Source organism: Phaethon aethereus (genome assembly GCF_964289735.1).
Source record: "Phaethon aethereus genome assembly, chromosome: 8".
NCBI classification, from domain to species: Eukaryota; Metazoa; Chordata; class Aves; order Phaethontiformes; family Phaethontidae; genus Phaethon; species Phaethon aethereus.
Window position 1 is genome coordinate 9,130,763 of NC_138584.1, and position 24,135 is coordinate 9,154,897.

The 24,135-nt window shown below is 37.6% G+C and overlaps 2 protein-coding genes across 2 annotated transcripts in view; one reads left to right on the top strand and one right to left on the bottom strand.

Moving 5' to 3' along the window:
• The window catches only part of CDC73 (cell division cycle 73), a gene marked incomplete at its 5' end in the record, with an annotated part of 104,056 nt that overhangs the window by 56,726 nt on the left and 23,195 nt on the right, over window positions 1-24,135 (top strand). The gene's annotated exons all lie outside the window — the stretch shown is intronic.
• B3GALT2 (beta-1,3-galactosyltransferase 2) lies at window positions 950-2,218 on the bottom strand (the record flags this gene model as incomplete). The annotated part of the gene is made up of 1 exon (XM_082003051.1): window positions 950-2,218. The coding sequence occupies one exon, from the start codon at window positions 2,216-2,218 to the stop codon at window positions 950-952; it is 1,269 nt and encodes a 422-aa protein (XP_081859177.1).

Genomic DNA, 24,135 nt, shown 5'->3' on the forward strand with positions numbered 1-24,135 from the left:
TTTGAAACTACGGTGAAAGACTTGAAGTCCATTTTGCATTTCTGATCAGCCTTTTAGCTGCCTTGAAGTTATGTGAGGAACTTAATAGCAGATTCAATGGATTTGCTTGAAGATGCCAAGACGAATGTTGCTTGGCACCAGATTTTAGGAGGGCGCCTTATGACTTCTAGAGGATTAAGTAATTTTTATTCGGCTCTTTGAGGAGAATCTAGCTGAATCTATGGTTGAATCTAGAACTCCGCTTGCATTTCCAAAGGTGATGTGCAAAGCAGCAGTTTTTCTGAACTTTGATTTCATTTATCCCTCTTTCCTAATCAAAATATAAGCAACCTTCCCAAAACTGGATCTGCTTTAAGGGAGTACTTTCTTAGTGTGTTAGAGTTCATTGGTAGTGTCTTACTAAATGGTAAATGTGACATTGCTATGTATTGTATGTTAAAGAAACGTATAATAATTTCAATGTGGTATTTGAAGGTAAAACTGATCTGCCATTTGTGCATTTCCTTAGTTTTTAATTTTTCATTTTATAGTAATTCTAGATAACAAGAAATCATTACATTAAAGAGAACTAGAGCTATGAACGCATTTTTTAAAATAAAATTTTAGTGTGGGAAATATGCTCAATTACATTTTATTGGCACATAGATCAGCAATTGTACCACCAAAGTGTGCATGCTTATTATTGCACATTAACACAAAAATCCTTATATACTGTCATCGTCTTTCCTCAAATTTGCTGGGATAACCTTTTGGTTATAGTTTCATAATATTAGTGTTATCAAGAACTATACTTTTTTTTAAACTTAAAAAAATAATTTTCAGACTCCACTACGTGACGGGGATCAACTAAAGGCTGTCCCATTAAGCTCATCCATTTTCACTGTACATGCGTTCAGCGGTATTTACAGAGTGCACGTGGAGTACATCTGACAGAGGGAGCGTTGTCCTTCTAGTGCAGTTTACGATGGCGATACCTGCCCGCTTTTTCTTTCGCGGCATTGGCACAGGCATTGTGCTTATTTTGTTGTAAGTGGTTCCAGTATTTGATCAGTTCACTAGGTTGGAACTGATGGGAGGTAATTAGGTGGCTATATTTACAGCTGGAGTAAGAAACTCGCCAGTGATTGAAGACAAACTCATTGGGTGGAGGCATAGGGTCAATTCGCAGCTTGGCAAGACAGATCCCCACGTATACATCCTCTAAATGTAAACGTCTGATGCTTAAGGAGACCTTAAAGATTTTTTCTGCTAAATCTCCAGAAAAAACATAACCAGTTCCAGAACAGAATACAGGATAACGTTCACTTGGATACAAATCAGGCGGCATATACCACTTACTATCCTTGTTTCTATTAGGTGCGTAACCTCTCATTAAATAACCTGTGAAATACTTGTGCCTCGGAGGAAGTTCTGGTTTCAGAAGCTTGTGTATTAAATATTCAGTATTGACAAACATATCACTGTCAGTTTTCATAACGTATGGAACACGTGGACAATAAGATGCAACCCAGTTCATTCCCATCAGAGTTTTAATGGTTAAATTATAGTAAGTGTCTAGGTATTCCTGTTGAATGATGTCGTGGTACTGTCTGCTTTCCTCTAGTATGGTACGCTGGAGGTACCCATTTATCTTGATGCTTAACCCCAGCAAAAAAATACGAACAATTTGGATGCCAGGTGTCAGGCTTTCATTACCCCAAGTTTGTCGGATAGCTTGTCTGGCTTCCACCTGGCCCGGCTCTGCAGCTATGAGCAGTATTAGAAAAGGGGTCTTCTCTTGGCATTTCTCAGGCTCGTTGATGATGTATTTGAAATGATACAAAGTTGGATGCCCAGTACCTTTTTCATTGTAAATACTTCCATTGGCACTGAGTGTATTTTCCAAACCGGTTACTCCTTGCAGGGACAGGTCCGTGTTGTTGGAGTTGGTGACTGTTTGAGGCTTGAGCGTCTGAGGTATGGCGTCTTTCCACACGTTCCTTAGAGAGCTGTGGTTTGTCTCGCTTTTTGTAGATCTAAATCCTCGTATAGTGTAAGCCATGGGATTTTCTTTGAATCCTGCCCTGCCTGGCAGCCAGTCATGATGATTAAAGAACAGAAACATAGCAAAAAGAAATACGAGAGAGATCAGGCCAATAAGATGGGTGCGAAACAGAGACCTTTTGGTATTCCAGGTCATCTTTGCAAAGCAGCAGTGTCGTCTTCTCCACTGAAGCATGTTGTAAGAATCCAATGATGGAATAGGAGACAATGGCCAAGCAAAATGCTTTTCCAATCGTTTTTGAATCCACTGCTATTCTTTGGTATTCATTTTCTTTTGTTCACGTCGAGTCATTGTCTGCAAATGGCTCACTCTGCAAAGATTAAAAAAAAGAAAATCGGAAATCTTTAATTTTACTGCTCATAATATAAAAGGTTACAGTGAGAAAGTAGATATAAAATTGAGTTGTTGGGTTGTTTTGAAAAAAGAGTCCATGTTACTATAAACAAGGCTTGATTTTATGCTAAAAGCGAACCTTGTTTTATGATTAAAGTTGACTTGATTTGTTAGCTTTTAAAAATGCCTTTTTCATGGCAGAAGTTTAGACAAATATCCTGGGTACCAAAGATAAAAAGAAAAAAAGAATTTGATTGTGTTAGCAGAAAAAATGTGATGTAGACATAAATAGATTCAAGTATACTGACTGTGAAACCCTTCTATAGTGTTGGAGGAGGACTGAATGAAAAGGCCTTGATACCAGATGGAAGGTTTATTGGCATTAATTAAAATTGATTTGACATGCAGAGGCTAGTACGGCTCACAGTTTAAAAACCTTTTTTGTAAAATGGTCATGTATCGGTGGTGGGACAGACGGCACAAGGTTGATTATGGCAGAGTTGTGTTAGTCACAGTACACTGCTTGGCGCGTTTCCACCGGCCCCGACTGTGTTCAGAAAGTCAATGAGAAGATGCACCTGTCAAAATTAATTTTCAGGGTCCAGTAACCTCACTGCACAGCCCTCAGATGATAACGCAGGGTAACATTTTCGGTCACCTTTCAGGCACCTTTAACCTTCTGCTCCACAATGAAGGACAGTGTTGAATGGAACACTTGGCTGTTGCGCTAGGCTCATATGCAGTTGATGGAAAATTAAGCTGTTGATTTTTGGTAGGCAGAGATCTGAGGTAAATGTTCATGTTAACTGGAAGTAAAATTACACAGCACTAAGTTTCTGGCAAGCTGTCTGATGAATGTGATATTTGGGTTTTTTCCTCTATAAATTTATATGTAACTACTATACTTCTGGCATCATAAAAAAATTTCAAGTACTGTTACCAGCAGCTGTAACTGTCGGAAAAAGTGCCAAAGTAGTCTGTGCTTCATTTTCTCTTAAATTTTTTTCATATTCAAGAGCAGAGTCAATATGGCAGCTTCATGATGCTGCATATTAAAAGCTGATCACATCATCACGTAAATGAACCTTTCACTGCACAGTAGCAATTCGTCTGTGATTTTCAATTTGCTCTAATTTATTTCTGGTCCCTAGGGTTTTGTATAGGAAAAAGGATGACAGTTGAACAAGAGTCCATAGAAAATGCCATTTCTAATATAAATGTGTAATTTATTAATTGCTTTGCTATCTTCTAAAACCAATATTTGGATTAATTTCTGCATTTAAAAACTAAGTGACATGTTATATGGGGAAATTACAGGATTTTACGTTGTAAGGAAGTAATTTAAGATGAGATGACAGTTGAATTCTATGTGTGTGACAACATTCAATCTGCCCGGTTCATGTAAGGGAAAATTTGTATTTCAGAAGGGTAGGGAGAGACGTATAACTGAGCTTTACTTTAATTACTGTATGTCAGTTTATATATAAACAAAATAACCTGTGTGCAGAAGATGCCTCATTCACAATATTTGGAAGCAAGGGGGAAGTAGTAGTGCACAGAGTGGGAATTTTCTCTCTTGCTAACCTCCACTAGGAGGAGCAAGTAAGTGGGGATTTTAACTCTGCTTTGTGACGATGTAACTGTGTCTAAACAGGCAACACTGCTCCTTAATTCTCTTTCTGAAATAGCAAAATATTTGCCTAGTGATCTATTAAGCTCTTCCCTGTCGTTGCGCTGTTACACAGCGTTCATTAATTTTGTTCTCAAGCTCACTGAAAGTATTTCTGATTTTTTTCTTTTTAACTGCTTTGGACTGATCCTGCTTACCGGAGACTGGGCTATCTTTCTAAAAATTATTTTCCAGTCTACAGCTGTTAAACATGTGTGTCTAAACTATGCAGCTTGAGAAGTAACCTGAAACTCCACACTACTCTGTTTTACACTGCTTTAACCCAGACGTTATCCTTATATAAAAGAAAATAAGCCCCAAATGTAGAATACTTACACTTACCTGACCACTTGCACCTGCTTTTGCATGCTTAAAAAATAAAAGCCTGCCCTCAAAACTAATAACTTCTTCTCTCTTCACATGCAGTGTACATGTGAGTTAACTGAACACTCAGCTATTTGGGAAGAATATCCCTGCATAAGCAAACATAAATGTCACTTCAAAGGGTACCCTAGATCTCAGGGAAATTACTTGTTTGATACCAGTTTGGAGGGCAACAGTGGGAAGAGTTGATTAATGAGTGTTCCATTGCATGGATGTGCAGTTTAGGAAGAAAGTCAAAACCAGAATTTCACGGAGGTGGAGTAGCAGCTAGAATTCGGATGAATTTTGTAACACTGAATTATTCTGCTTCTAATACTGCAGTCATTAGATGCAAATACTTTGTCAAATCTGCACTGCACTACTACTCTGTGTTTGATTTTTAATTGAGGTAGTGTTTTGTTGTGCACCTGCTTTCATATGGCGATAGGCAAAAGTGAGAATCTTAAGTTATGTAAATATTTGTGTAAACGGAGGACAACCGTTTTTAGGTGCTGTCTTTCCATGATGCACTGAGACAGTGTCCCAGAAAAGGCAGCTGTAATGGCTGAAACCTTTTTTTTTTTTTTTTCCCCCTCCTTTTTAGGCTGCATGCTCACATTGTGCACATTAAAACAAATGTTACAGTGAGGGATTGAACTAGAATAATGAGAAATTTAAAGAGAGTTAAATTGCAATATTTCCGTTATTTTTCAAGGTGTGAGTTTCCTAGAAAATCTTCAATCTCTGCCCTTTAAAAAAGCATTCTATGGATAGGGGAAGGACCCACATCTATTTCTCAGCTTCATAAAACTACTGACTGGAAAAAAAACCACCCACGAAAACCAAACATTGTTTCTCATTTTCTTTGTAATTCAGGTTTAAAACATTTCAAAATATATGGTAGGTATTAAGTATTTGAAATACAGCAACAGCAATTGCTCCTTTAAAAAAATACTACATGCTAGGATGCATTGTTTAAAAGTAGTGTAAACAGCTATCAATATATATTAAGAACACCATAAAATAGTATCATAAAAAAATTATTTTTCTCTCCCTTCTTAATTAGGGTTAGAATGTTGCTGCTTTTGCCCAGGTATTTAAAATTTCATATCACAGAAGGCTTGTGAACTGCCTTTACCAACTACCGTTGGCAGTTAGTAAAAAAGCCAAAGTATAGCAAAAGGTCTCTATACCATCACCTTGTCCACTGAAGGTGTGTTGTTGCATGTAGCTCTGCATTTTGAAGATACGGTTTATAATAGTTGTACTTCATTTTTGGCACTTGACTGTGCAGTCGCTGATGCATTATCAAATGCCAGATATATAAACTGTGAATGCCTCTGGAATTTTTATTTGTGATCTGCGCTCTGCTGGTGTTTTGGTTCCTTGTACTTTCAGTTCTGCTCTATAATTACAGCTTTGCAGATTGAAGCGTTCGACTTCCTATTCACATGTCCTGGATTTTCATATTTTGATTAGCTGTGTGGGCAAACTCTTTAATTAGAGGGAAGAGTTGAAAAGGCAGCCCGAGTCAGTATTCTGATAAACAGCAGCAGCGGTTGCATATTGGGCCTCACGTAATGTGCCTGAGTTCACTTACAAACTGCGTTAATCTTTTGCACAAAGCAGTACTCGGGATGAGGTTTGATGTGCAGGGTTTTAAATGTCACATACAAAAGTTGCACCACGAGCTAGGCATGCTTCTCCAGGAGTATTCCTGAGGGTAGAATTTTTTTGTTTTAAAAGTTCTGGAAAGTGACTTTACCTTCTAAACATCTTAAAAGTGATCTGAAACCAATGACTGTTGTACCCTGCAGCCTTAGGTACGTGAACTCCTTCCATTTGTGGTGGTTTTATTGCATGCTAGCATTGCCTTGGGCAAAGAAAGCACATTATATTGATATTTAATGATTTATTATAGCTTATTGGTAGATGCAGCACTTCCTTTCTGTGGTGTATTAAATGGCTGTAAATTTAGGTCTTAAATTTGTATTGCGAGTACTCATCTTGTTTGTTTGCCGCTAGTGATGAAGTATTTAAATTTCAACAATAAATACAAATGAATAGCAATTAGGTGGAATGTCATTTTACAATTGAAGTTAAACAGTTGGTGTTTTCATATTATACAGAAATTGTAATGATGGCATGAGCTAAGTGGCATGCTCACCATTTTGAGCGTATAGTGTTTGAAGGTTTCCTTTCGGGATGTCAGGGGAGCCTGGTGTTACTTGTAAAATGTGGTGCTTGATTGCACTGCTGATGGTTTAAATCATGTCCAATCTTTTGCACGCTCCCAGTTTATGCTTGGCTGGCAGTAGCCTGATGACATTTTCCTTGTGTTGGGGGGGAAGGGGGGGAAGCAAGTGTAAAAAGGTCTGAAGGTACTTTTTAAGATAATGTAATTTGACTGCATGGTCTGTTTTGATGGTTCAGTGCTCTTTGTGTCATGTCATGACCATTTTACCAGTGCTTTAAGATTACTTTAGGTCAGAATTAATTCTTATCTGCTCTGAGAGGATTTCTAATTGTTTTTTCTATATTGGAGTTTTTAATTTCTCAGTGAAAAGCAATCATTACAGTAGTACCGTTATCCCTTTAATCCCTCCTCTCTAGCCACACCAGCCTTGTGCAGGCTAAGCAATGCATTTAGTAAGTGTAAGATAGTGACATTGGGCTGTGGGAGAGGAAATCCTGCTAGAATTCTTTCTCTCTCTCTGTTCAGAGACATGTTATCTCAGGGCTCTGCAAATTAGGAACGATCATTATCTGCAATGGCTGAAAAGGTAACAGACAATCGAATGAATATCACACACAAGGGTTTGACATACCTTCCTTGGTCAGGCCATTTATGGTGCGAGGATTATACCCACAGAAAATAGTTTTGGCACGCCATCACTTCAGCAAAAAGGATGCTATCGAACATGCGCACATCCCCCAACAGTCTGCCTCCTGCGATTGCTTTTCACAGTATCCACTCTGTCCATCTGTCTGCTCGTTGCTGTGTTACCTTCCTTGCTCATAAGTGTTGCCCTTGTCGTGGGGCTTTTTGTTCATCCTTCAAACAAAAGGACAGTAGTTCTCGTTTCTGTTCTGATCGGGGCTGTCTGGCGTTCACGGCTGATGTATCGGAGCTTTTACATCTGGTGTTTCCCTTGTCGGACAATGCAGTGCTGTGTTCTCTTCTCCTCAGTATCCATATTTCTAACGGTAATGTTAGCAGGGAGTGCTAGCGCGTAGTGGTTCAGTTGCCTTCCGTAATAGGATTTCCCTCTATTCCTTCCTTCATTGTTGCTAGGCAGTAATAGAAATGGTTTTGAGCTGTTTTAACTGGGGATTCTGGTCTATAAAATCCATTCTGTAGTTCTTCAGCTGCCGCACAGGCAGGCAGCAGTTTAAATGTGGGCTTTGACAGATGCTGTCTTCTGACAGAGCAGAATTTAACGTCATTGCTTGGCTGAATCCCACGTGATTGTTTGCATTCATTTTGACTAAATCTAAAGGCAGCCAGAAAGCTTTACAGGCTTTTGCTCCTATTTGATAAATGATACATACTCAGTTCAAGCACAATGAGAAGTGAACAGTATAAAAATTGTATGATGATAAAATGAATGATTGAGGGTTTTTTCAAATTGTTTTCGCTTTTCCTTGACACTGTAACTTATGATTCTCTAGGGCATTTTTAATGTTAGACATTCTATTCCTGTATTCCAAAAGCTGTTCTGCAGTGCGAAGGAATTAAAAGCATTTAAATACTGAAGCTTGATTTAATCCATTTGGCTCTCTTCGAGTATAAATCTTTTGTGCCTTCACGCCAATGAAAAAAATGTACTACTTTGCTCATACTTCCTTTACACATGCTTACTCTATAAAAGCTGCTTTTTGTAATCTTAGGTTAGTCAATTAAGCTGGACGACACTAATGTATAAGCACATGCTGTTAAGCTGCCTTTCTGCTGTTAATGGCTTTCTTCCTCGGTAAAGGTCGAAGTCTGGTATTGCAGAACCGGGGGCACTTGATTTCAATTATTGATGGGTCTAAAATGTCGTTTGTCTGTTACAGACATACCTATATTATAGAATTTGTCTTTCTGGTCTTAATGAAACTTGGATTCCTTTCATTTCTGTCCTTTCAATGACTGACCCTTCCATGCTGAAGCATCTTATTATATTTACTGCATGTTATAAACAAAATATCACAATAGATGACTCGGAAAATAAAAAGCTACCAGCATATTTACCCAAGTATTTATTAGTCACTGTGTTTGTCCACTCTATTTTGAAAAGTCTAGCTCTTTAGACTCGGTTGGGGAGGAGGTGGTTATTGTTTTGTGTTTTTTTAGTTGTTTTTTGGGAGGGTTTTTTTTTTTTAATTATTTGCAAAGGGATAAAGAAAATATAATTGCTCTATCATATGGTGTCTCTGATTAGTAGGATTGGGGGTAGGTATGTTCCTTACTGGCAAATAAGGCTTCCCCAGGCAGTCAGTGTGTTTTAATGTTCTAGATGCATATTCTGATAATTCACTAGAAACATAATCAGCTTTATATCCTTCTAACTAAGTCATCTATGTACACTAACATTCTGTATTAATTTAGTCTTGTTTTGAATGTATGCATTTCCTATCCTAATGACAATTTCCACAAATCCTATGATCCTATTTGAGGGCGTTTTAGGAGCATGAGCATATTCCATAAATATTAATTATAAATATAAGATTCATATCAGTAAAGACTTATATCTACTCCAGTCTAAAAAATTTTGTGTTTAAAAAATGGAGGGGGGGGGTGTCAGTGGGGTGGTGGAACGAGAGAGGAGACACCTCTGTCCGGCACCACTTACTGTTCTGGGACGTTTATGAATAATTGAGAATCAGTGCTTCGAAAGGTTGCGTGTGTGCTCAGTCTACTGCATTTTCCACTTAAACACACAAAGCTTTCATATCCTTACCCCATGTAACATACAGAACTTTATATGATCTGTTACAGTATGTCTACAAGTCTGTGGCAGAGTTCGGTGCGGAGTATTGTCAGTTTGCTGCATTCTGGACTATGAGTAGGAAATCAAGTGAGATATTTGTGTAGTTAACTTACCTGTGTTGATTTACATAGAAACAGGTAATGTTTTTTTGAATACCAGCCTGTAAATCTGCTTCTGATTTTGAATTTTCATGTAAGACATACAACATTGTATTTGGGAAACAAGTCTAAATGTCAACAGAGTGGTTATTAAAATCCACGGTGTTTCCACTTAATTTATTTTACTGCTTCACTGTACCTGAAGTGTTTGTGAGTTATATGTAGTATGTTTACATATTGGGGGGGGCAGAGCTGTTTTTATTTTTCTGTAAATGCTCATTAGTAAATATTAAAGGTACAGAAATCCCAAGGGCCATTTTTTCTAAATAAAATCTGTTTTAAAGTAAATTTAGAAGGGAACAGACATCAGCTTTGGCTTTTAATTACATGACCATATCACTTGTACACAGCTTACAAAGTTCAGGCACAGCTGTTGTCTGTCGATAGGCATAAAATTTGTCATCTTGCCATGTGAACAAATGGAGTACTGAACTCTTAAATCTTAATGAACAATTTCTTTTGTTCATTCATTCTTTGCTTTTAGAGGATGAGTGGGTCTGTGCTCATCTTACAGAGAAGCAAGGAAAAGCTTTGATTTTTCTACTACTTTCTACCTGGGTGTGACTGTGGCTCTAGAGAGTCAAAGTTTCAGGAAGAAATTCCTTTTCTTTCATAGCACTTTATTCTTTACTACTTTTATATGATACCCTGTGTTTCTGCGTATTTGAGGAGGGCAGAGCTTGCTTTGTACTGGAAATACAACCTGAAGGTTTGAGTAATCTTGCTGGGCTGGAGGTTGGAATGAGCTTTATTTCTGCTAAATCTCCCCATGAAGGGTCAGCGGACTGCTTGTTCTTGATCCAAGGAGTAGTATGTGCCGTAACGTTACTATGGTTACACCTTAAATTAGAAGCTGCAATGTTAGTGTTTGAAATGCTGCCATCTATTAACACTAGGAAGGAGTTGCTCTGATGTGAGATGTGCAGTGTGTGTGTAAGGAACAGTGTATAGTTACCGTGGCCGGTGAAAGCTTGAGGGCTCAGTGAGTTCTGCAAAGCTGGAAGCAGATGCATGGCGTCAGAAAAGATGTCTGCTTAGAATAACCTGTGCACGTGACAACCTGAACTACGCAAAATGTACTTCTGCAAAACAAAGGGGTGGAGGTTTGGAATATTTTCTTAAAAAAACTTAAAAAAACTTCCTACATGTCATTTTTAGAGGGTATCAGCAGAATCTTGGCCAACTGGTTTTAAAATAAAACACACCCTAAGGTTGAGCCATTTCATAAAGTTCTGTCTTGACAACATTAATAGAAGTTTCTCAACTCAATTTAGAGTGGTTGCGGTAGGTGTGTACTGCTTGGTAATTTTCGGCCTGCTGGCCACGAGTCCCATGGAAGTTCAACTAATTACATACATCATAGCTGACATGTCAACTGAATGCTCTCACATGGACTGTGCTTTCTGGATACTCCACAAATACTCTGCAATGTTTATTCCTTTTTATCACAGTAAAATGTAGTATTATTTCAGCTGTAATGTGTTGGAAACCTTTCAAGTGGCAGTTCAAAATGATTAATGGCAACATTTTCAAGGTTGGCTGTTTTTGCTTTAAAACTTTATTTTTTCCTTCGGGAAATACAGAATGTCATAGATGCTTACTTTTAATTTTCTATGTTACAAATTGTTACGTATAGGGCCAGTGGCCATTCTTCTCTTTGCTTCAAAAAGAATACCTCTCCAATAAGTCATTTAGGGTGGAGAGGACAGGGTTGTAGAATACTGGCAATTTGCTTGGCTACTTTGTGATCCCAATGTGTTTCTTTGTAACTGAATAAAAATAGCAATCTAGAAATGACCACAAGTGTCAGTATTGCCTGCCTTATTTTCCTTAGCAGATTTTCACCATTGCTTAGTTGTGAAACCCAGCTTGCGCTTGCTGCTTTTTTTATAAATTGTCAAGATTTTGCACTCTAATCACACCCAAGCCATAACCTTAGTGATTTCATTAATCTTTGAATGTCTTAAATTTAAAATAGAAATGCGGTGATATGGATCAATCTAAAATGGTGATAGAACTAGAAAAGGTTTCCAGTTATTCTGAAACATGCGTATTTTTGTTTGCTAATAAGTAAGTAATAATTGTTCTATCATTCAGTAAGGAATATAAGCACATCACTTAGCTCTGCAAAGTTGTGAGATAGAGAAAATACCAAGGGATCTTTTCAAGTCAGGAGGGTGCTGCTTATTCCATCTGCTGTAGGAAACGTTTCAAGGGGATGTTTCGTAATTCTAAAGCTTGTATTTTTTTATTAAGTAAACTGACATTCTAGGTATCTAACTGGAATTCAATCCATTTTCCTATCACAGCTTCCTGTGAGGAACACGGGTTTGGAGTGCTTCAAAAGCCAAAATACAAAATAGTTCTGGTCTACTTTATTTCTGTTCTGGTTTTATTTGTTATGCAAACGTTGCATATTGGACTACTGTCCAGCCATGTTTCTTTCCTCAATGTGGTGTTTGCATTATCTCATCTTCCTTTTTTGTATTCTGATTTTTTTCATGTCTTCCCCCAGGCTTTGCATCCAATTATTGCGGATTTCAAGTGCTAAATGTGGATTATTTTTTTTTCCAGGGGATAGACAACATAATTTCATTTGTATTGTGCAGTATTTTTGGTTGCGCGGTTTTCTCCTGACGAACTGACAATCCAGTGCCAGCAGTAATATTTTCTGCCTGTCACAAGTGTTCCTTTTGCATTCTGAGGAGAGTGGGGACTTTATGAAGCTTTGATTCAGCACAGCAGGGGAGATGAGGCCAACTAGCAGAAGTACCAAACATTCACAGGCAGTTTAAAGAACAACTGTGGAAAATATACTTCTGTTTTGCCTCTTAAATTATGACTTGTTTCATTCCGGTTGCTTGCACTATATGATCAAGTTACCTCTAACGCTCACCCTCATACCCCCAGCATGAGAATTAGAAATGAACACTTCAATTCTTAAAAAAAAGTGAGGCGTTGGGGAAGAACTGATACTACATATCAAATATCTTAAAGAAGGAAGATGGTGTCCCGTGGGAGTTAAAAGGCCACCAGCTCTTCTGCCTAAAGAGAAAGATGGCGTTGTTCCAGGCCCTTCTCTCTGCCTGATTCCTTCCTGCAACAGGCACAGAAAGGCCCTTTTGGCTTAGGCTATCTTCCAGCTCTTGAGACATCCAGCACTTCTTTCCCAATGATTTGAGGAGTCTTTGCTCATCAGGTTTATCACCAGGATGCAGACCTGCCCAGCACTTTTCCTTGGACTGCTGGATGAGCAATGTAGATTTTTTTTTTTTAATAATTTTGCGAGTCTGATGAAGAGATTAGCAGCTCCAACTGTTCATGTGCTGGCTAAATTTTTTTCCCTTTGTATACAGTTTGTACGTGATTATGGAGGTATTTTGTAAGCCTCAAAAATTACTGGCTTTGAAGTTGAAATTGGTGACACAGATGTTTAGTTAATGTTAAATAACACGAAATTGAAGAGCTGGACTTTCAGAGCTGTCAGAATTTCATGTGTCTTGGGGTTGAGACCTGTATTGACTCTTTCCATTGTCACGTTTCCTCAGTAGCTTTAGTACATTAATTCCTGCAGCTCCATCCTTTAGGTATCCTCATTTACAGCTAATTCTGTGGGACATGCAGGGTTTACAGCAGAAATAACAAAGCTTTAGCAAGTGTCTTAAATGCCTGAAGGCTTTTTTTTTCCCCAAGCTTAAACTAAGAAAAACCACAAAATCTGTGGAAAAATCCTTTCTCCAGTGAGCCAAGAGGTCCTATCCCTGTAATAAATTTAAGCAGCATTTCTTCATATCCAGCAGAAAACCTGGGTCATAAAATGAAGAATAAGTCCCCTTTTAAGCGCAGTTCCTTGCTGCCCTTTCTTTGGCATGTTGGAGGAACTAAATTTATTCCAAACGCCTTGCACACCAACTAGTTTGATAGAACTACGTCAGCTTGAACAGCTGGTTTCATGTACCTGTTTTTTCCCAGTGTTGTTCCATGATAATGATTCCCTCAATTTGAAGTTGTTCCCAGTCAATGCATACTAATAAAAAGCTGATTTTAATATGTGCTGAGTTTTATCACGTAGTGTGCTTAATATCATTGAACTGATTTCCAGTTATTTCATAGTTAATTCTGTTTTGTGGCAAAAACCTTTGGCAGTAAATGTTCGTTTGTAGATGCTTCTGATGAACAAAGAAATCAAGTTACCAAACAAAATGACTTTGAATACCCCTAGATGCCAGTCTGTCCTGCAGACTTTCTTTTTCCACTTTTGAAATTCTCATTAAACTTAAATGATAGCATCCCTTTAGTGGCTTCCAAGGAAAAAGGAACTATGCTGTGGAGATCATGCTTTTTGTCTGAATAACTGTATTTGTAATTCCTTCTGTAATCAGTGTAAGACTCTAGATTAATTTTGTGAGTATGAAGATTTTTTCACATGAATTACTAATGTCGAATCAGTCACCAGAACTCCTAGTCCTCAAATACATGATTTAGAGGAAATCCTTAGAGCTCAGTTTGTATTATGTTAATTGACAGAGAATATTGGTTCAGAACTAGAGAATTTTTATTCTTTTCTGCTATCCTAAATTGTATTTCAAACTTAAATTCCAATTTTTAAAATTTTCTGTAATTTAGTGGCTTCTAACAGAAGAAGAAATCAGAGACAGCTCTCTTGCATCTTGTCCATCTCAAGGCATACTATTAAGAATCATTAATGCATACTCTAGGGAGGTGTGTGCTTAACAGAAAAAAATACTGGGTATAGTTAATGTAATGAATTCATAAAATTTGTCCTAAAATTACAGATTATATTTTTCTGTAATACAGAGATAATATGTCCTTGTAACTCATAATCAGCATCTGCAAAGCTTTCTATCACTGATCCCTTTTACTAAAGTAAATAGGGAGCATCTGTCATCTAAAAAAACCCAACAAAGCAACTTCTCAAAAACACACAAAAAACTGTCATCCTCTTAAAAACCCCACAAATCTCATGACCTTGAATGATGGGTTGCACATTGCAGATTCTTTTAAGTCGTCTCCTCTCAAGGGTTTGCATAACTAAGCATTCAGACTTCTGCAAATGCTTTTCCGTATTTTTTTGTTAATTCATGTTTGTGCTTTACTCATCTGCAAGTATTGTGATTTTACATGGCAGAAGAAAAGAAATAACTTCTGGGAGACCTGACCTTTTTTCTCTCTTCCCTCCCGGCCCCCTGTGCCTTTGGATCCCCATCTTACTCTTTTCCTTGGAGTTACTTATTTTGCCAGATATAAAAAGCCCTGTAATTCTGTTAATATCAGTTAGAAGCACAACAGTGCAGAAGAAGACAACAGACATTTTCTACTTCTCCTGCATTTCTAGGTAAGCAAGCAAAGCAATAAAGTAAAATAAAAACTCCCTCTTAATTTAATGATGTCTTGGATACAATACAGAAAGGAATCCTTCTTTTCTTTTAACATCTAGGTCACCCCATGTGCAGAAGATTTCTTCGCTGTGTACAAACATTTCCCACCCACCCCCCCCCCCCCCTTTTTTTTTTTTCCTTACAGTTGACCCTACACAGTGCTGTCTGGATCTATGCACCAGTATCTGTCCTTTTATGCTGGGTTTGCCTAATGACAAGAGGAGGGTTTTTTGTTACATGTAATTAAATTTCACTTGCTGAGGTGCGTTGGAGGAAGGGAATGGGCGCGGAGATATGCCAGTGATGTGGGAAATAGCGGATGCAACGGGGAAGATTAGAGCAGGTCTCTTGGATCTCTGTGCTTCTCTCACTAGCAGGTTGGTTGGGACCAATGCCAGATTAAAATTGGATCTGTGTATTCACATGATAATGCACACAATCTAATAAGCCTGGTGGAATGTCGACCATTAGGGAATAGATGCATCAGCCTGCTCTGAATGGTCTGGTGGAGTTGGTTCAGGTCCCGTGTGGCTGGAGCTAATAAGCTCTGATGACTCTGTGTAGAATTGCTTGCTTGTTCTTGAAACAATGCTGTGGCATACACGAGATGCTTGCAAGATTTATAAATAGTAGCTCCATGCTGTGTGGTGGTGCTGCTGCTGAAGCCCTGCTGGCCTGGGAGGTAAACCAGCTGTGTTTCTCCGAAGCTGCCCTGAGCTAATGAAATGACTAAATCTAAGGTGCCTCTGACACCTCGAAGGGAAATGCGCTACCTAGAATATCTGATCCCCATTGATTGAGAACTTGATGGCAATAATAAGTTGAGGGTTTTCTTAGAACAGCTTTCATACTGGTAGTGCCTCGTCACTATCTAGTTTTCAGATGTTTTTCTTCAAACAAGGCACTAGTCAGTGACAAAAATGTCTGTTTGAGAAGATAATGGTTTTTGCTCTTCCTTCAAAATAGGCATATGTTAATTTACCCAAGAATATGACAATGTAGAAGCTGAGAAATAAGGAAGAAATATGTGGTCTGGCATAAACTTTTAAATACTTTGGTTTTTCCAAAAAAAAATTTCAAAATGTCTTTTTAGAAGAACAGGAAAAAATAGAAATGTGTGAGGTTTTGTACTTATTACCAGCCTTTTGAGCTACACATAAAATTACTGTGCTGCCCTTTCTCAAAAGGCGATGCTGCTATTTTGTTTTGGTATTTTCCTCATAATAGTAGAGCACCACCAGATTAAGACAAGGAAGTTACTGGATGAGTCTCTATGAAATTGAATCTGTTTGAGTGGTGAAGCCCTCCTAAGCAGGTACAGAAAGTTCCAGGGTGTCATAACAGAGGAATCTTGTTACAGTTTTTTTTTTTTTCTCATTAAGATCTTGGCATCGAAAGCCTAACTCTCTTCCAAAACATCGTCTGCTCAGAGTGGCTTACTCATTTTTATTTCCTGCCATCTAAGCGCTCGGTTTTCCAGTGAGGCGATCTTGCTTTGCAACAGATTTCTGTAGGGGAAAAAGCCCACAACGTTGTTTGGTTTTTATCACTGACGGTAGACCTTTCAAAGGTGAAACAACTGTTTGAAGTAACAGGACAGATGTGGGGGCTGAAGGAGAGCTGAAGAGGTCTTGCTGCTTAAGGCAGATTTCCTTCAGATAAGCTGTGAAATCCACAGGATCATTATGGATGACTGATACTTGCTAACATGTGAGTAGCGGAAATAATAGTTGCAGTGAACCTCACCTGCGTCTGCTGACTGGCATAGTCTGTCATCTTAGACATTTATTCAGAGTGGGAAGTTCTTAAAGATGAATTGTCTGTGTATGTATGTGTATATACATACGCATGGGGGGGTGCACAGGGAGAGCGAGAGGGGCAGCCATTTGAAAACTTCTAAAACTGGTTTTAAAATACATTTTTGAGTCTGCTCATTTAGTCAGGGGGTTATTTTTTCTGCAGTGATGGGTGAAGACTCTATGAAAATCATAGCATAATAGGAAGATCCTAAAATTTGTGGAGTTTTTGTACAGCCCTTACCTTGTCTTCATCTTTGAATAGAGTGGCCATAAGACTGTATGAATGAGACCTTGTCAGTTGACCTTCATTTAGGAGGACTACATTTCTGCACTAGCAAAAATACCACTGTGCCCTAACCGTTTCAAAGAACAGCCGTGTTATAAACCAGATGTCATAATGCATAGATAGAAGCTTGGAGATAGTCTATCTAGCATATGGATTGTGTATAAAATGAAAAAATAGAAGTTGAATGCTGTCGTCTTAGTGCTTTGAGAAAGGCTTAATTTAATCTGCTCTACTAAAGAGAGAAGAATAATGGGGAATTTAGATATAATGCCAAAGGAAGCTGAAAATAGAGGCAGAAGGCCAAATGGAAAAATTCCTCTTGTGTGATACAGCCAGAATCCTTCCTGTATTTTAGCTTAATGCATGATTTATTGCAATTACAGTTAGTTTTTGATATAGGCATATAACATCACTGGCTTTTATATTCTGCAGTAGGGTGGTATGAATGATATATTCATTCAGGATACAAATACCAAGAGCAGCTTGCATGATCTCTTTGGTGTATATAATATTGTAGCAATAATACACAAATTCTGTTGCATTCATGCTAGTGCAAAAAACTTTGAAGGTAATTCTTTCCACCTAAATATTTGTCAAAAGTCACACAAGTAGAAAGCATTGTTGCTACAATGAAGATATGGTATATATTCTTCTATTGTTTGTCTTCAACATATGAATCTGTGCTATGTGACTAAAACACTTTTATGTCCCAGGTGACTTTATTGTGTGATAATTAATATTGTGATTCTGTTCCCTGATTCACGTGCGTGATTTCTTTTTGAAGTAAAACAGCCCTATCAAAAGACTGTATAACTTTTTTGTCAAACAGCCAGGCTTTTAGAACACACTTAAATGAAGACAACTGAAGGTTTAACTACGCTGTCTGCTTGCTCTTTGGGTACAAAACAGAAGGTTTTAATTTGTTATATTGTTTGGGGGTTTATTAGCTTTTTTGAAACTTGGAATCTCTTGGATAAGTATAAAGGCTTCATCTAGGAAATACAGCGATTTGTGTTCAGGCAGCTTCCTGGCTGTTTCTGCTGACATGTACAGTAGTGTGATTTAGTGCTGCATAGTAGTGACCCCTGCAAAATATTTTAACTTTTTAATCTGTTTACATCTGTACATAGAGAGGGAAGTGTCAGGCCTTTTAGAGCTACCCAGCTGCATTGAGTGGAAATTCCTTGGAGAAAGGAGGGGCTGGGGATTGGAAATAATAAATGTTTTTGTCCAATTTGAGTGTTCTTTCATAATTGTAAATAAAACCGTATTTTAATTAAAACAGAATTCTGGAATTATAGTATGTAGTGCAATGGACCTCACTGGGAAAGCTGGAGGGGAGAATTGGATAACAGGACCATAAACGGCATATAACAGTACCAAAAACATTGCATTTTTATTCTAGGTGTTTAATTACGATGGTGTACGTAAAACTTCCACACAGTGCAGTCAAAGGAGAAGCTCTATGTAGTCTAGAAGACAGTTTGTCAGAGCTGCTGTGACTGGTATAAGTAGGATGCTGTTATGGTAAATTTTGGAAAGGCTTAGACTTCAGAATATTGTAGTGAGAATGATATGTTAATGATTTCTACTAGTGGTGGGAGCAGCCATTTGAGGTTAGTGAAGAGCACAAGAGTTTTTTCCGTGATGTTTTACTGTATTAAATATATAAAGCATGGGAAACTAGAGGCTATGTAACTCCTAAAGTTTTATATAAAGATTGAGGTACTATTCATATACTGCTTATGAAAATCACAGGTTTGGTTCTTGAAGTTTGTATGTATATTCTTTTGGATCCTAAATTGCCTCTATGCTCTGATTTACAATGTGTGAAAATGTTTGCAAGGATCTGTTTATTTTGTTGAAACCTGAATGTTTCAACAAAAAACTGTGATCTAGTAATAGATGTGTTTTCTTTGACGTTAAACCTACTGAAATCTTTTGTTTTACTTGATACAAGTGTAAGAAATCACCGGGCAGGAAGAAACATTGCAGTCGAAGGTCAGCTCCAGTCATAATAGTTTTCAAAATAGTGCTTTTTCATATGGCACCATATAGCAAGCCTGCACGTTTAAAATGTAAGGTATTCTGTGTCTGTTGAAAACAGTTGGTTTCTCTCAGATTCAGTATTTTTAGTGAAATAAAAGGTTATTCAGAAGATGACCAAAAACCTTCTGTTTGAGGGCAGATTGTTATGTGTCTGATTTCCCACCTTCTTGTGATAAAACCTGAGTGTAGATCAGTTCCTCTGAACAGATTATCAACCTGTTGGCAAAGATCGTTATGTTGTCGCATATTGAGGAAAGGAGATGAGGAACAGAACCTGGGCTGGCAGTAACGTGAGTACATCCATCCCATCCCGACAGATAGAGGTGCTTTTATTGCAAAAAGCTTTGTCTGAAGCTTTTGTTGCTGTTCCCGTGCATTGTAGCCTTGTGTTTATGTATAGTGCTTGGCAAACATTTCACAGGGGCTTTTCTGATTGTAAAAACTGGAAATGTAAGGCTTAAATTGGGCATTTGAGAAAGGCGGAGATGACTGAATTGGCATTCTTGCCTTGGAGAAGTAATACCTTTTGCTGACGTTATGATCGAGGGCGTTTAGCCATGGTGTTAAAAAGCAAACAAAAAAGTCTGTTCACCTATTGGCCTCCCACTACCACCCACCAAAAAACTCCACTTGCATCCTGATTTGATTCACTTCCCATCCTGATGGTACACATTTTCTTCCCTTCCATCTGTTTTTTAAATGAGTTAATAAGATCTGCAGAGTAAGAGCAGCACAAAATCTGGGGGTTTTTTTTTGTGACTATGGTGTTTCTTTGTTTAATTTTCATTCTTTGATATAATTTTTTTTTTTTAAATATGACAGTTGAAAACAAACCTGTGAACTTACGCAGCTGGGGCAGGAAAAATGTTTAGAGACAGTCTTCTAGTTATCTTGTAAGCAGATTAAAATGTCCAGTCTTCCTAGTCTCAGGAATTACAGTGTGGGGACTACAGCCTAGGCAAGTCCAGAAATCATAAGACTTTCATGCTGGACTAAACTAAAATTTTTGCAGTAAATAAATGTTCTGTTTCTGACTTACTTGTCTGCAGTTCTACAGGTATCTCTTGTGTCTCAATATTTTGTCAATATTTTTATTGCCAGCACCCAACATAGTGAATCTGCTCTGTCTCAAAGGACAATTTGTTGATATGAGGGCTTTAATAGATGTTATGCTGGAGGCTTACCACTCTGTTTGCAAATGGCACAGGTAACTCTTGCAGATAAACATTTTATTTGTTTTTATACTACTTTTTATTTCCTGCACATACGGTTGGTATCACTTAGCTTTGCTGTAGCCAGTGCAGTAAGTGGGTGTCCAGAAAGACTCTTTTGTGGTTGTCTTCGTGTACAACTCACAAAGTAAAGAAATACAAAGAGAGTTAAGAAAATTTGAGATAGCATAAATTTCGTTACCAATATTACCCAACTGATTGCACGGATCTGTACGTTAGTATTACTAGCAGCCTATTCCAGTTATAACAGGCCTCAAGATTATCACCCTTTGTGGTTTAAAAAAACCACCTACTCTTTTGCAGCTGCACTTACATACTAGATCAGTTGTTGTTCATAGAGGAGGAAGCCTTGAGTGTCAAGACAATCTGCAATTAGGACATTTTTCTAGACGTTTCCCTGGTCTGTGACAGTTCAAAATAGCCCTTTCCCTGACAAAGTGGTTAGTCTGTTGTATTCTTACAATCATCACTGTCATTGCTCAAGCCCTCTTACCTCTTGGCTTGTTTATTACAATCTATTACAGCTGCAGCTAAAGCTTTTCATCCTGAAAAAGCTCATACTGGTTTTGAACTCAGCAGTTACTTTTCTAGACAACACATACAACTAAGAGTTCATCACTCCACTGTTCAGCTTTGTGCATTGGCTCCTCAAGGAATACAGTTTCAGGATTTTCTCCTGATATTTTAAGTCTTTCAAGGTGATTACTTGGAAAACTGCTTTCATCTGTCTGGCCACAACCACCCATGATAATTAGGTTTTCTTGTAACAGAATGTAATTTATAACCATAATGCTGGGATTGCTAAAGCTGGTAAGGTATGGAAGAATAATATTAAAACTTTTTTCAGTGAACAGCAAGGAGGTGATCACATCAGGATGAAGTTCAACTGGGAAAAAGTGATGCTGGATAATTTGTTGAACAAGCAATCACAAAAAAACCTAATGTCTTTAATAACTTCCTATGTATTAGAATTACAGTATTGCAGCATACCCTATTCTGGCAACAGGATTCAGTACAACCAAGGGGAGTCTGGAAAGAGCCTCATGAGTTTCTGTGGCATTGAGATGTTGAGCAGGATCACATGAAGTTAATCAGTTGCTTGGATCTTGGCTCAGTTTGGGGTGTTTGGAAAAATTTTCACGCAGAAGTTAGGGATCCATCTGGATTCATTTAGGCACCTGCACAGCTTTTGAAAATAATCTTCTCACACTAAGCATTTCATGAGTCTTTCCAGAAGTTGCAAAGGAATTTTTTTGAGGTCCTTTAAGCCTTTTCCTGTGCAAATTTACTCCTCAGTGAATGTAGGTGGAAGTGGGATCTCCTGTTGCTGTGTACTGAGCAACATTTTCTTTAATATACATATGACTGTTCTCTTGAATATCATTCCCAAAGCAAGATCTGAATTGAAAAATAACAAAACAACAGTGCTTTTCTACATATGTTTAGAGTTTGCATGTCAGCGTTGCTTTTGTGCAGATGGATTGTTTGAGCTCCATATTCTGTGATGTTTCTGATGAAAAAGGACTTCATATGGGCGACTAGTACTGGTGGTTACAGGTAGTATTAGGACTTCAGATTCACGAATGCGTGTTAAAAGTTAAAAGCTGGTGACTAAAACATTAGCAAATTGTAGTAAATGCACAGTTATGCAAACTCCAGTTCTGTTGATTGATGTGGCACATTCTGATTTTAGTAGACAGATAAACCAATAGTGTATAAACCTTTGCACCTGACTTTTGAGAAAGATGAAACAATCCTTTTGTTCTCAAACTGTGTTTGTCAAAAACTTTACTGACTGCCAAGTAATATGTGTGAGGCCAGCTCAGATAATTAACCCAAAGGGAAAGAATTCTAAACAAAAATAATGTTTTAGTGATACCTACTTTTGTCTTTTTGCACATTTCAAGGGAATGAGTCATTTGAATAAACATAGGGAGGTATATTATACACAGGCCTTTTATTTTTAAAGCAAACAAACAAACAAAACCTCTGGAGTTCTCAGGATTAAGAGGTTTTGGTTTTTGATGAAAACAGCTTATCCTCAGGAAAATGGAATCACTTACATGTTTAACTGGCTTTGTCACCAGCATTGTTCTTCAGCTCAGAATTGCTATTTCAGTAGCAACAGTTTGAAATTACATGACCGATGTAAAATCTAGACAAAGATCTTAATTTTACTGATGTTTTGTGTGAGGTTAAAGATGGGAGGAGCTCTAGCACACTTCATTGAAGACTGTTCAGGAATGTTTTGAAAGCTTAGCTTTGGGGGTAATGCTTAAGTTTTAAGGCATCTCAGTAATCGTTGCTTTCATTAATTATTTCCAAACCCATTTTTTATTATTATTATTATTATTATTACACGTTTATATGGTTTGTCCCTAGTTGATCACTAGTCATTTAGATTCAGTTGTGATTTGTGTTGCTTAGGACCATTTTTTTGCAGAACCAGAATATTGCCTAAGCTCTCCATAAGCAGTACAGTTAATTCCGTCATATTTTTCCATGTTTAAACTGAACTTCTTTTAAACTGGTTGTAGTAAACGAGAAATTGCAATGTGTATTTTTCATGTCTTTCAAAGCCACTGATCTCCAGGCCTAACCTGCTACGGAAAAAAAAAAATCAGTCCTGTTCTTTATTATGTTTTACTGTGTCCATGTTTCAGAATTTGAGTAATCTTCTGAGTTTTGATTCTGCAATGGATTAATAAAGGACCAGGTTTGTAAACAAAAGTTTAATTTTAATGCAGTGGGACAAGTATTTCTAAATTTCAGTTAGTGCCTTGAAGACATCACCATAGTTTTATTTCTGCCACCCTCCGGTGCTTCCCCTTTCTCCCTCTCCTCCATCATCGTAACGCTGTACTCATTCAGAAGAGACTGTCTACACCTGACTGACTGACACTTGTGAAATTTTCTGTATGTACTAACTTTAACAGTATTTTGAAAACTATAATGAGATTAAGAAGACGGGCATCGTTTCCTTTCTTGCAACTGAATTTGAGGATTGGCAATCTTCCACTGGTATTTTTCTTCAAACTATGCTTGATAAGACATGATACTCAGTATAAGCAGTTTTGTATTTTTAAATAGTTGTGACATATAATTTTTATTAACCCTTTTTGTCACATCAGTTTTTTTAGTTGTTGAGGTAGGAAATAGTGAAGCTATGGTGTTATTTTCCTTAGGCAGTTGGTATCAGAAGCCTTTGATAAACACATGTAAACTTCTCTGCTTTTTAAATTCACTCTATAAAAATATCTTTAATTCTGCTTAGACTCCCACTGTCTTTTCTGGACTTTAAGGAAGTTGAAACAATGTAAACGGTAGGAATGACCTTTTTATTAATATTACAAGTAATGGAAGTTAAAATGACTGTGATATTAGCAGTATTTGCACAATAGTTAAGACCCTGTTATCAAATTCAGGGGTTTTTTTTTTTTTACAACGTAGTTTAAAATTAGGTAGGCAGTTAAAAGCTTGCAATTTATTATTTAAATATCTGTCTTGGGGGACTGCATATGCAGATTTGTGTGCATGGAAGCATGCAAATAAGCTATACCAGTTTCATGTGTAAATAAAATGGTGATGTGAAACACTAGTTAAGCTTAAAATATTATTAAGATTTTATTGATATGGACAGAAGTTGGAGAATTATTAGGAAGTCTACAGAGGCGGAGCAACTCAGTTGGATCCCAAGGCTTTTAAGAGCGTTACATTTTTATAACAAAGCTCTGTTTTCAGAATCCAAGCTATTTAGATGTAAATAGATAAATATTTCTATGTAGCTTAAAGTAGAGTAGCTGGACCAGATGCTAGGTCCCTGATTT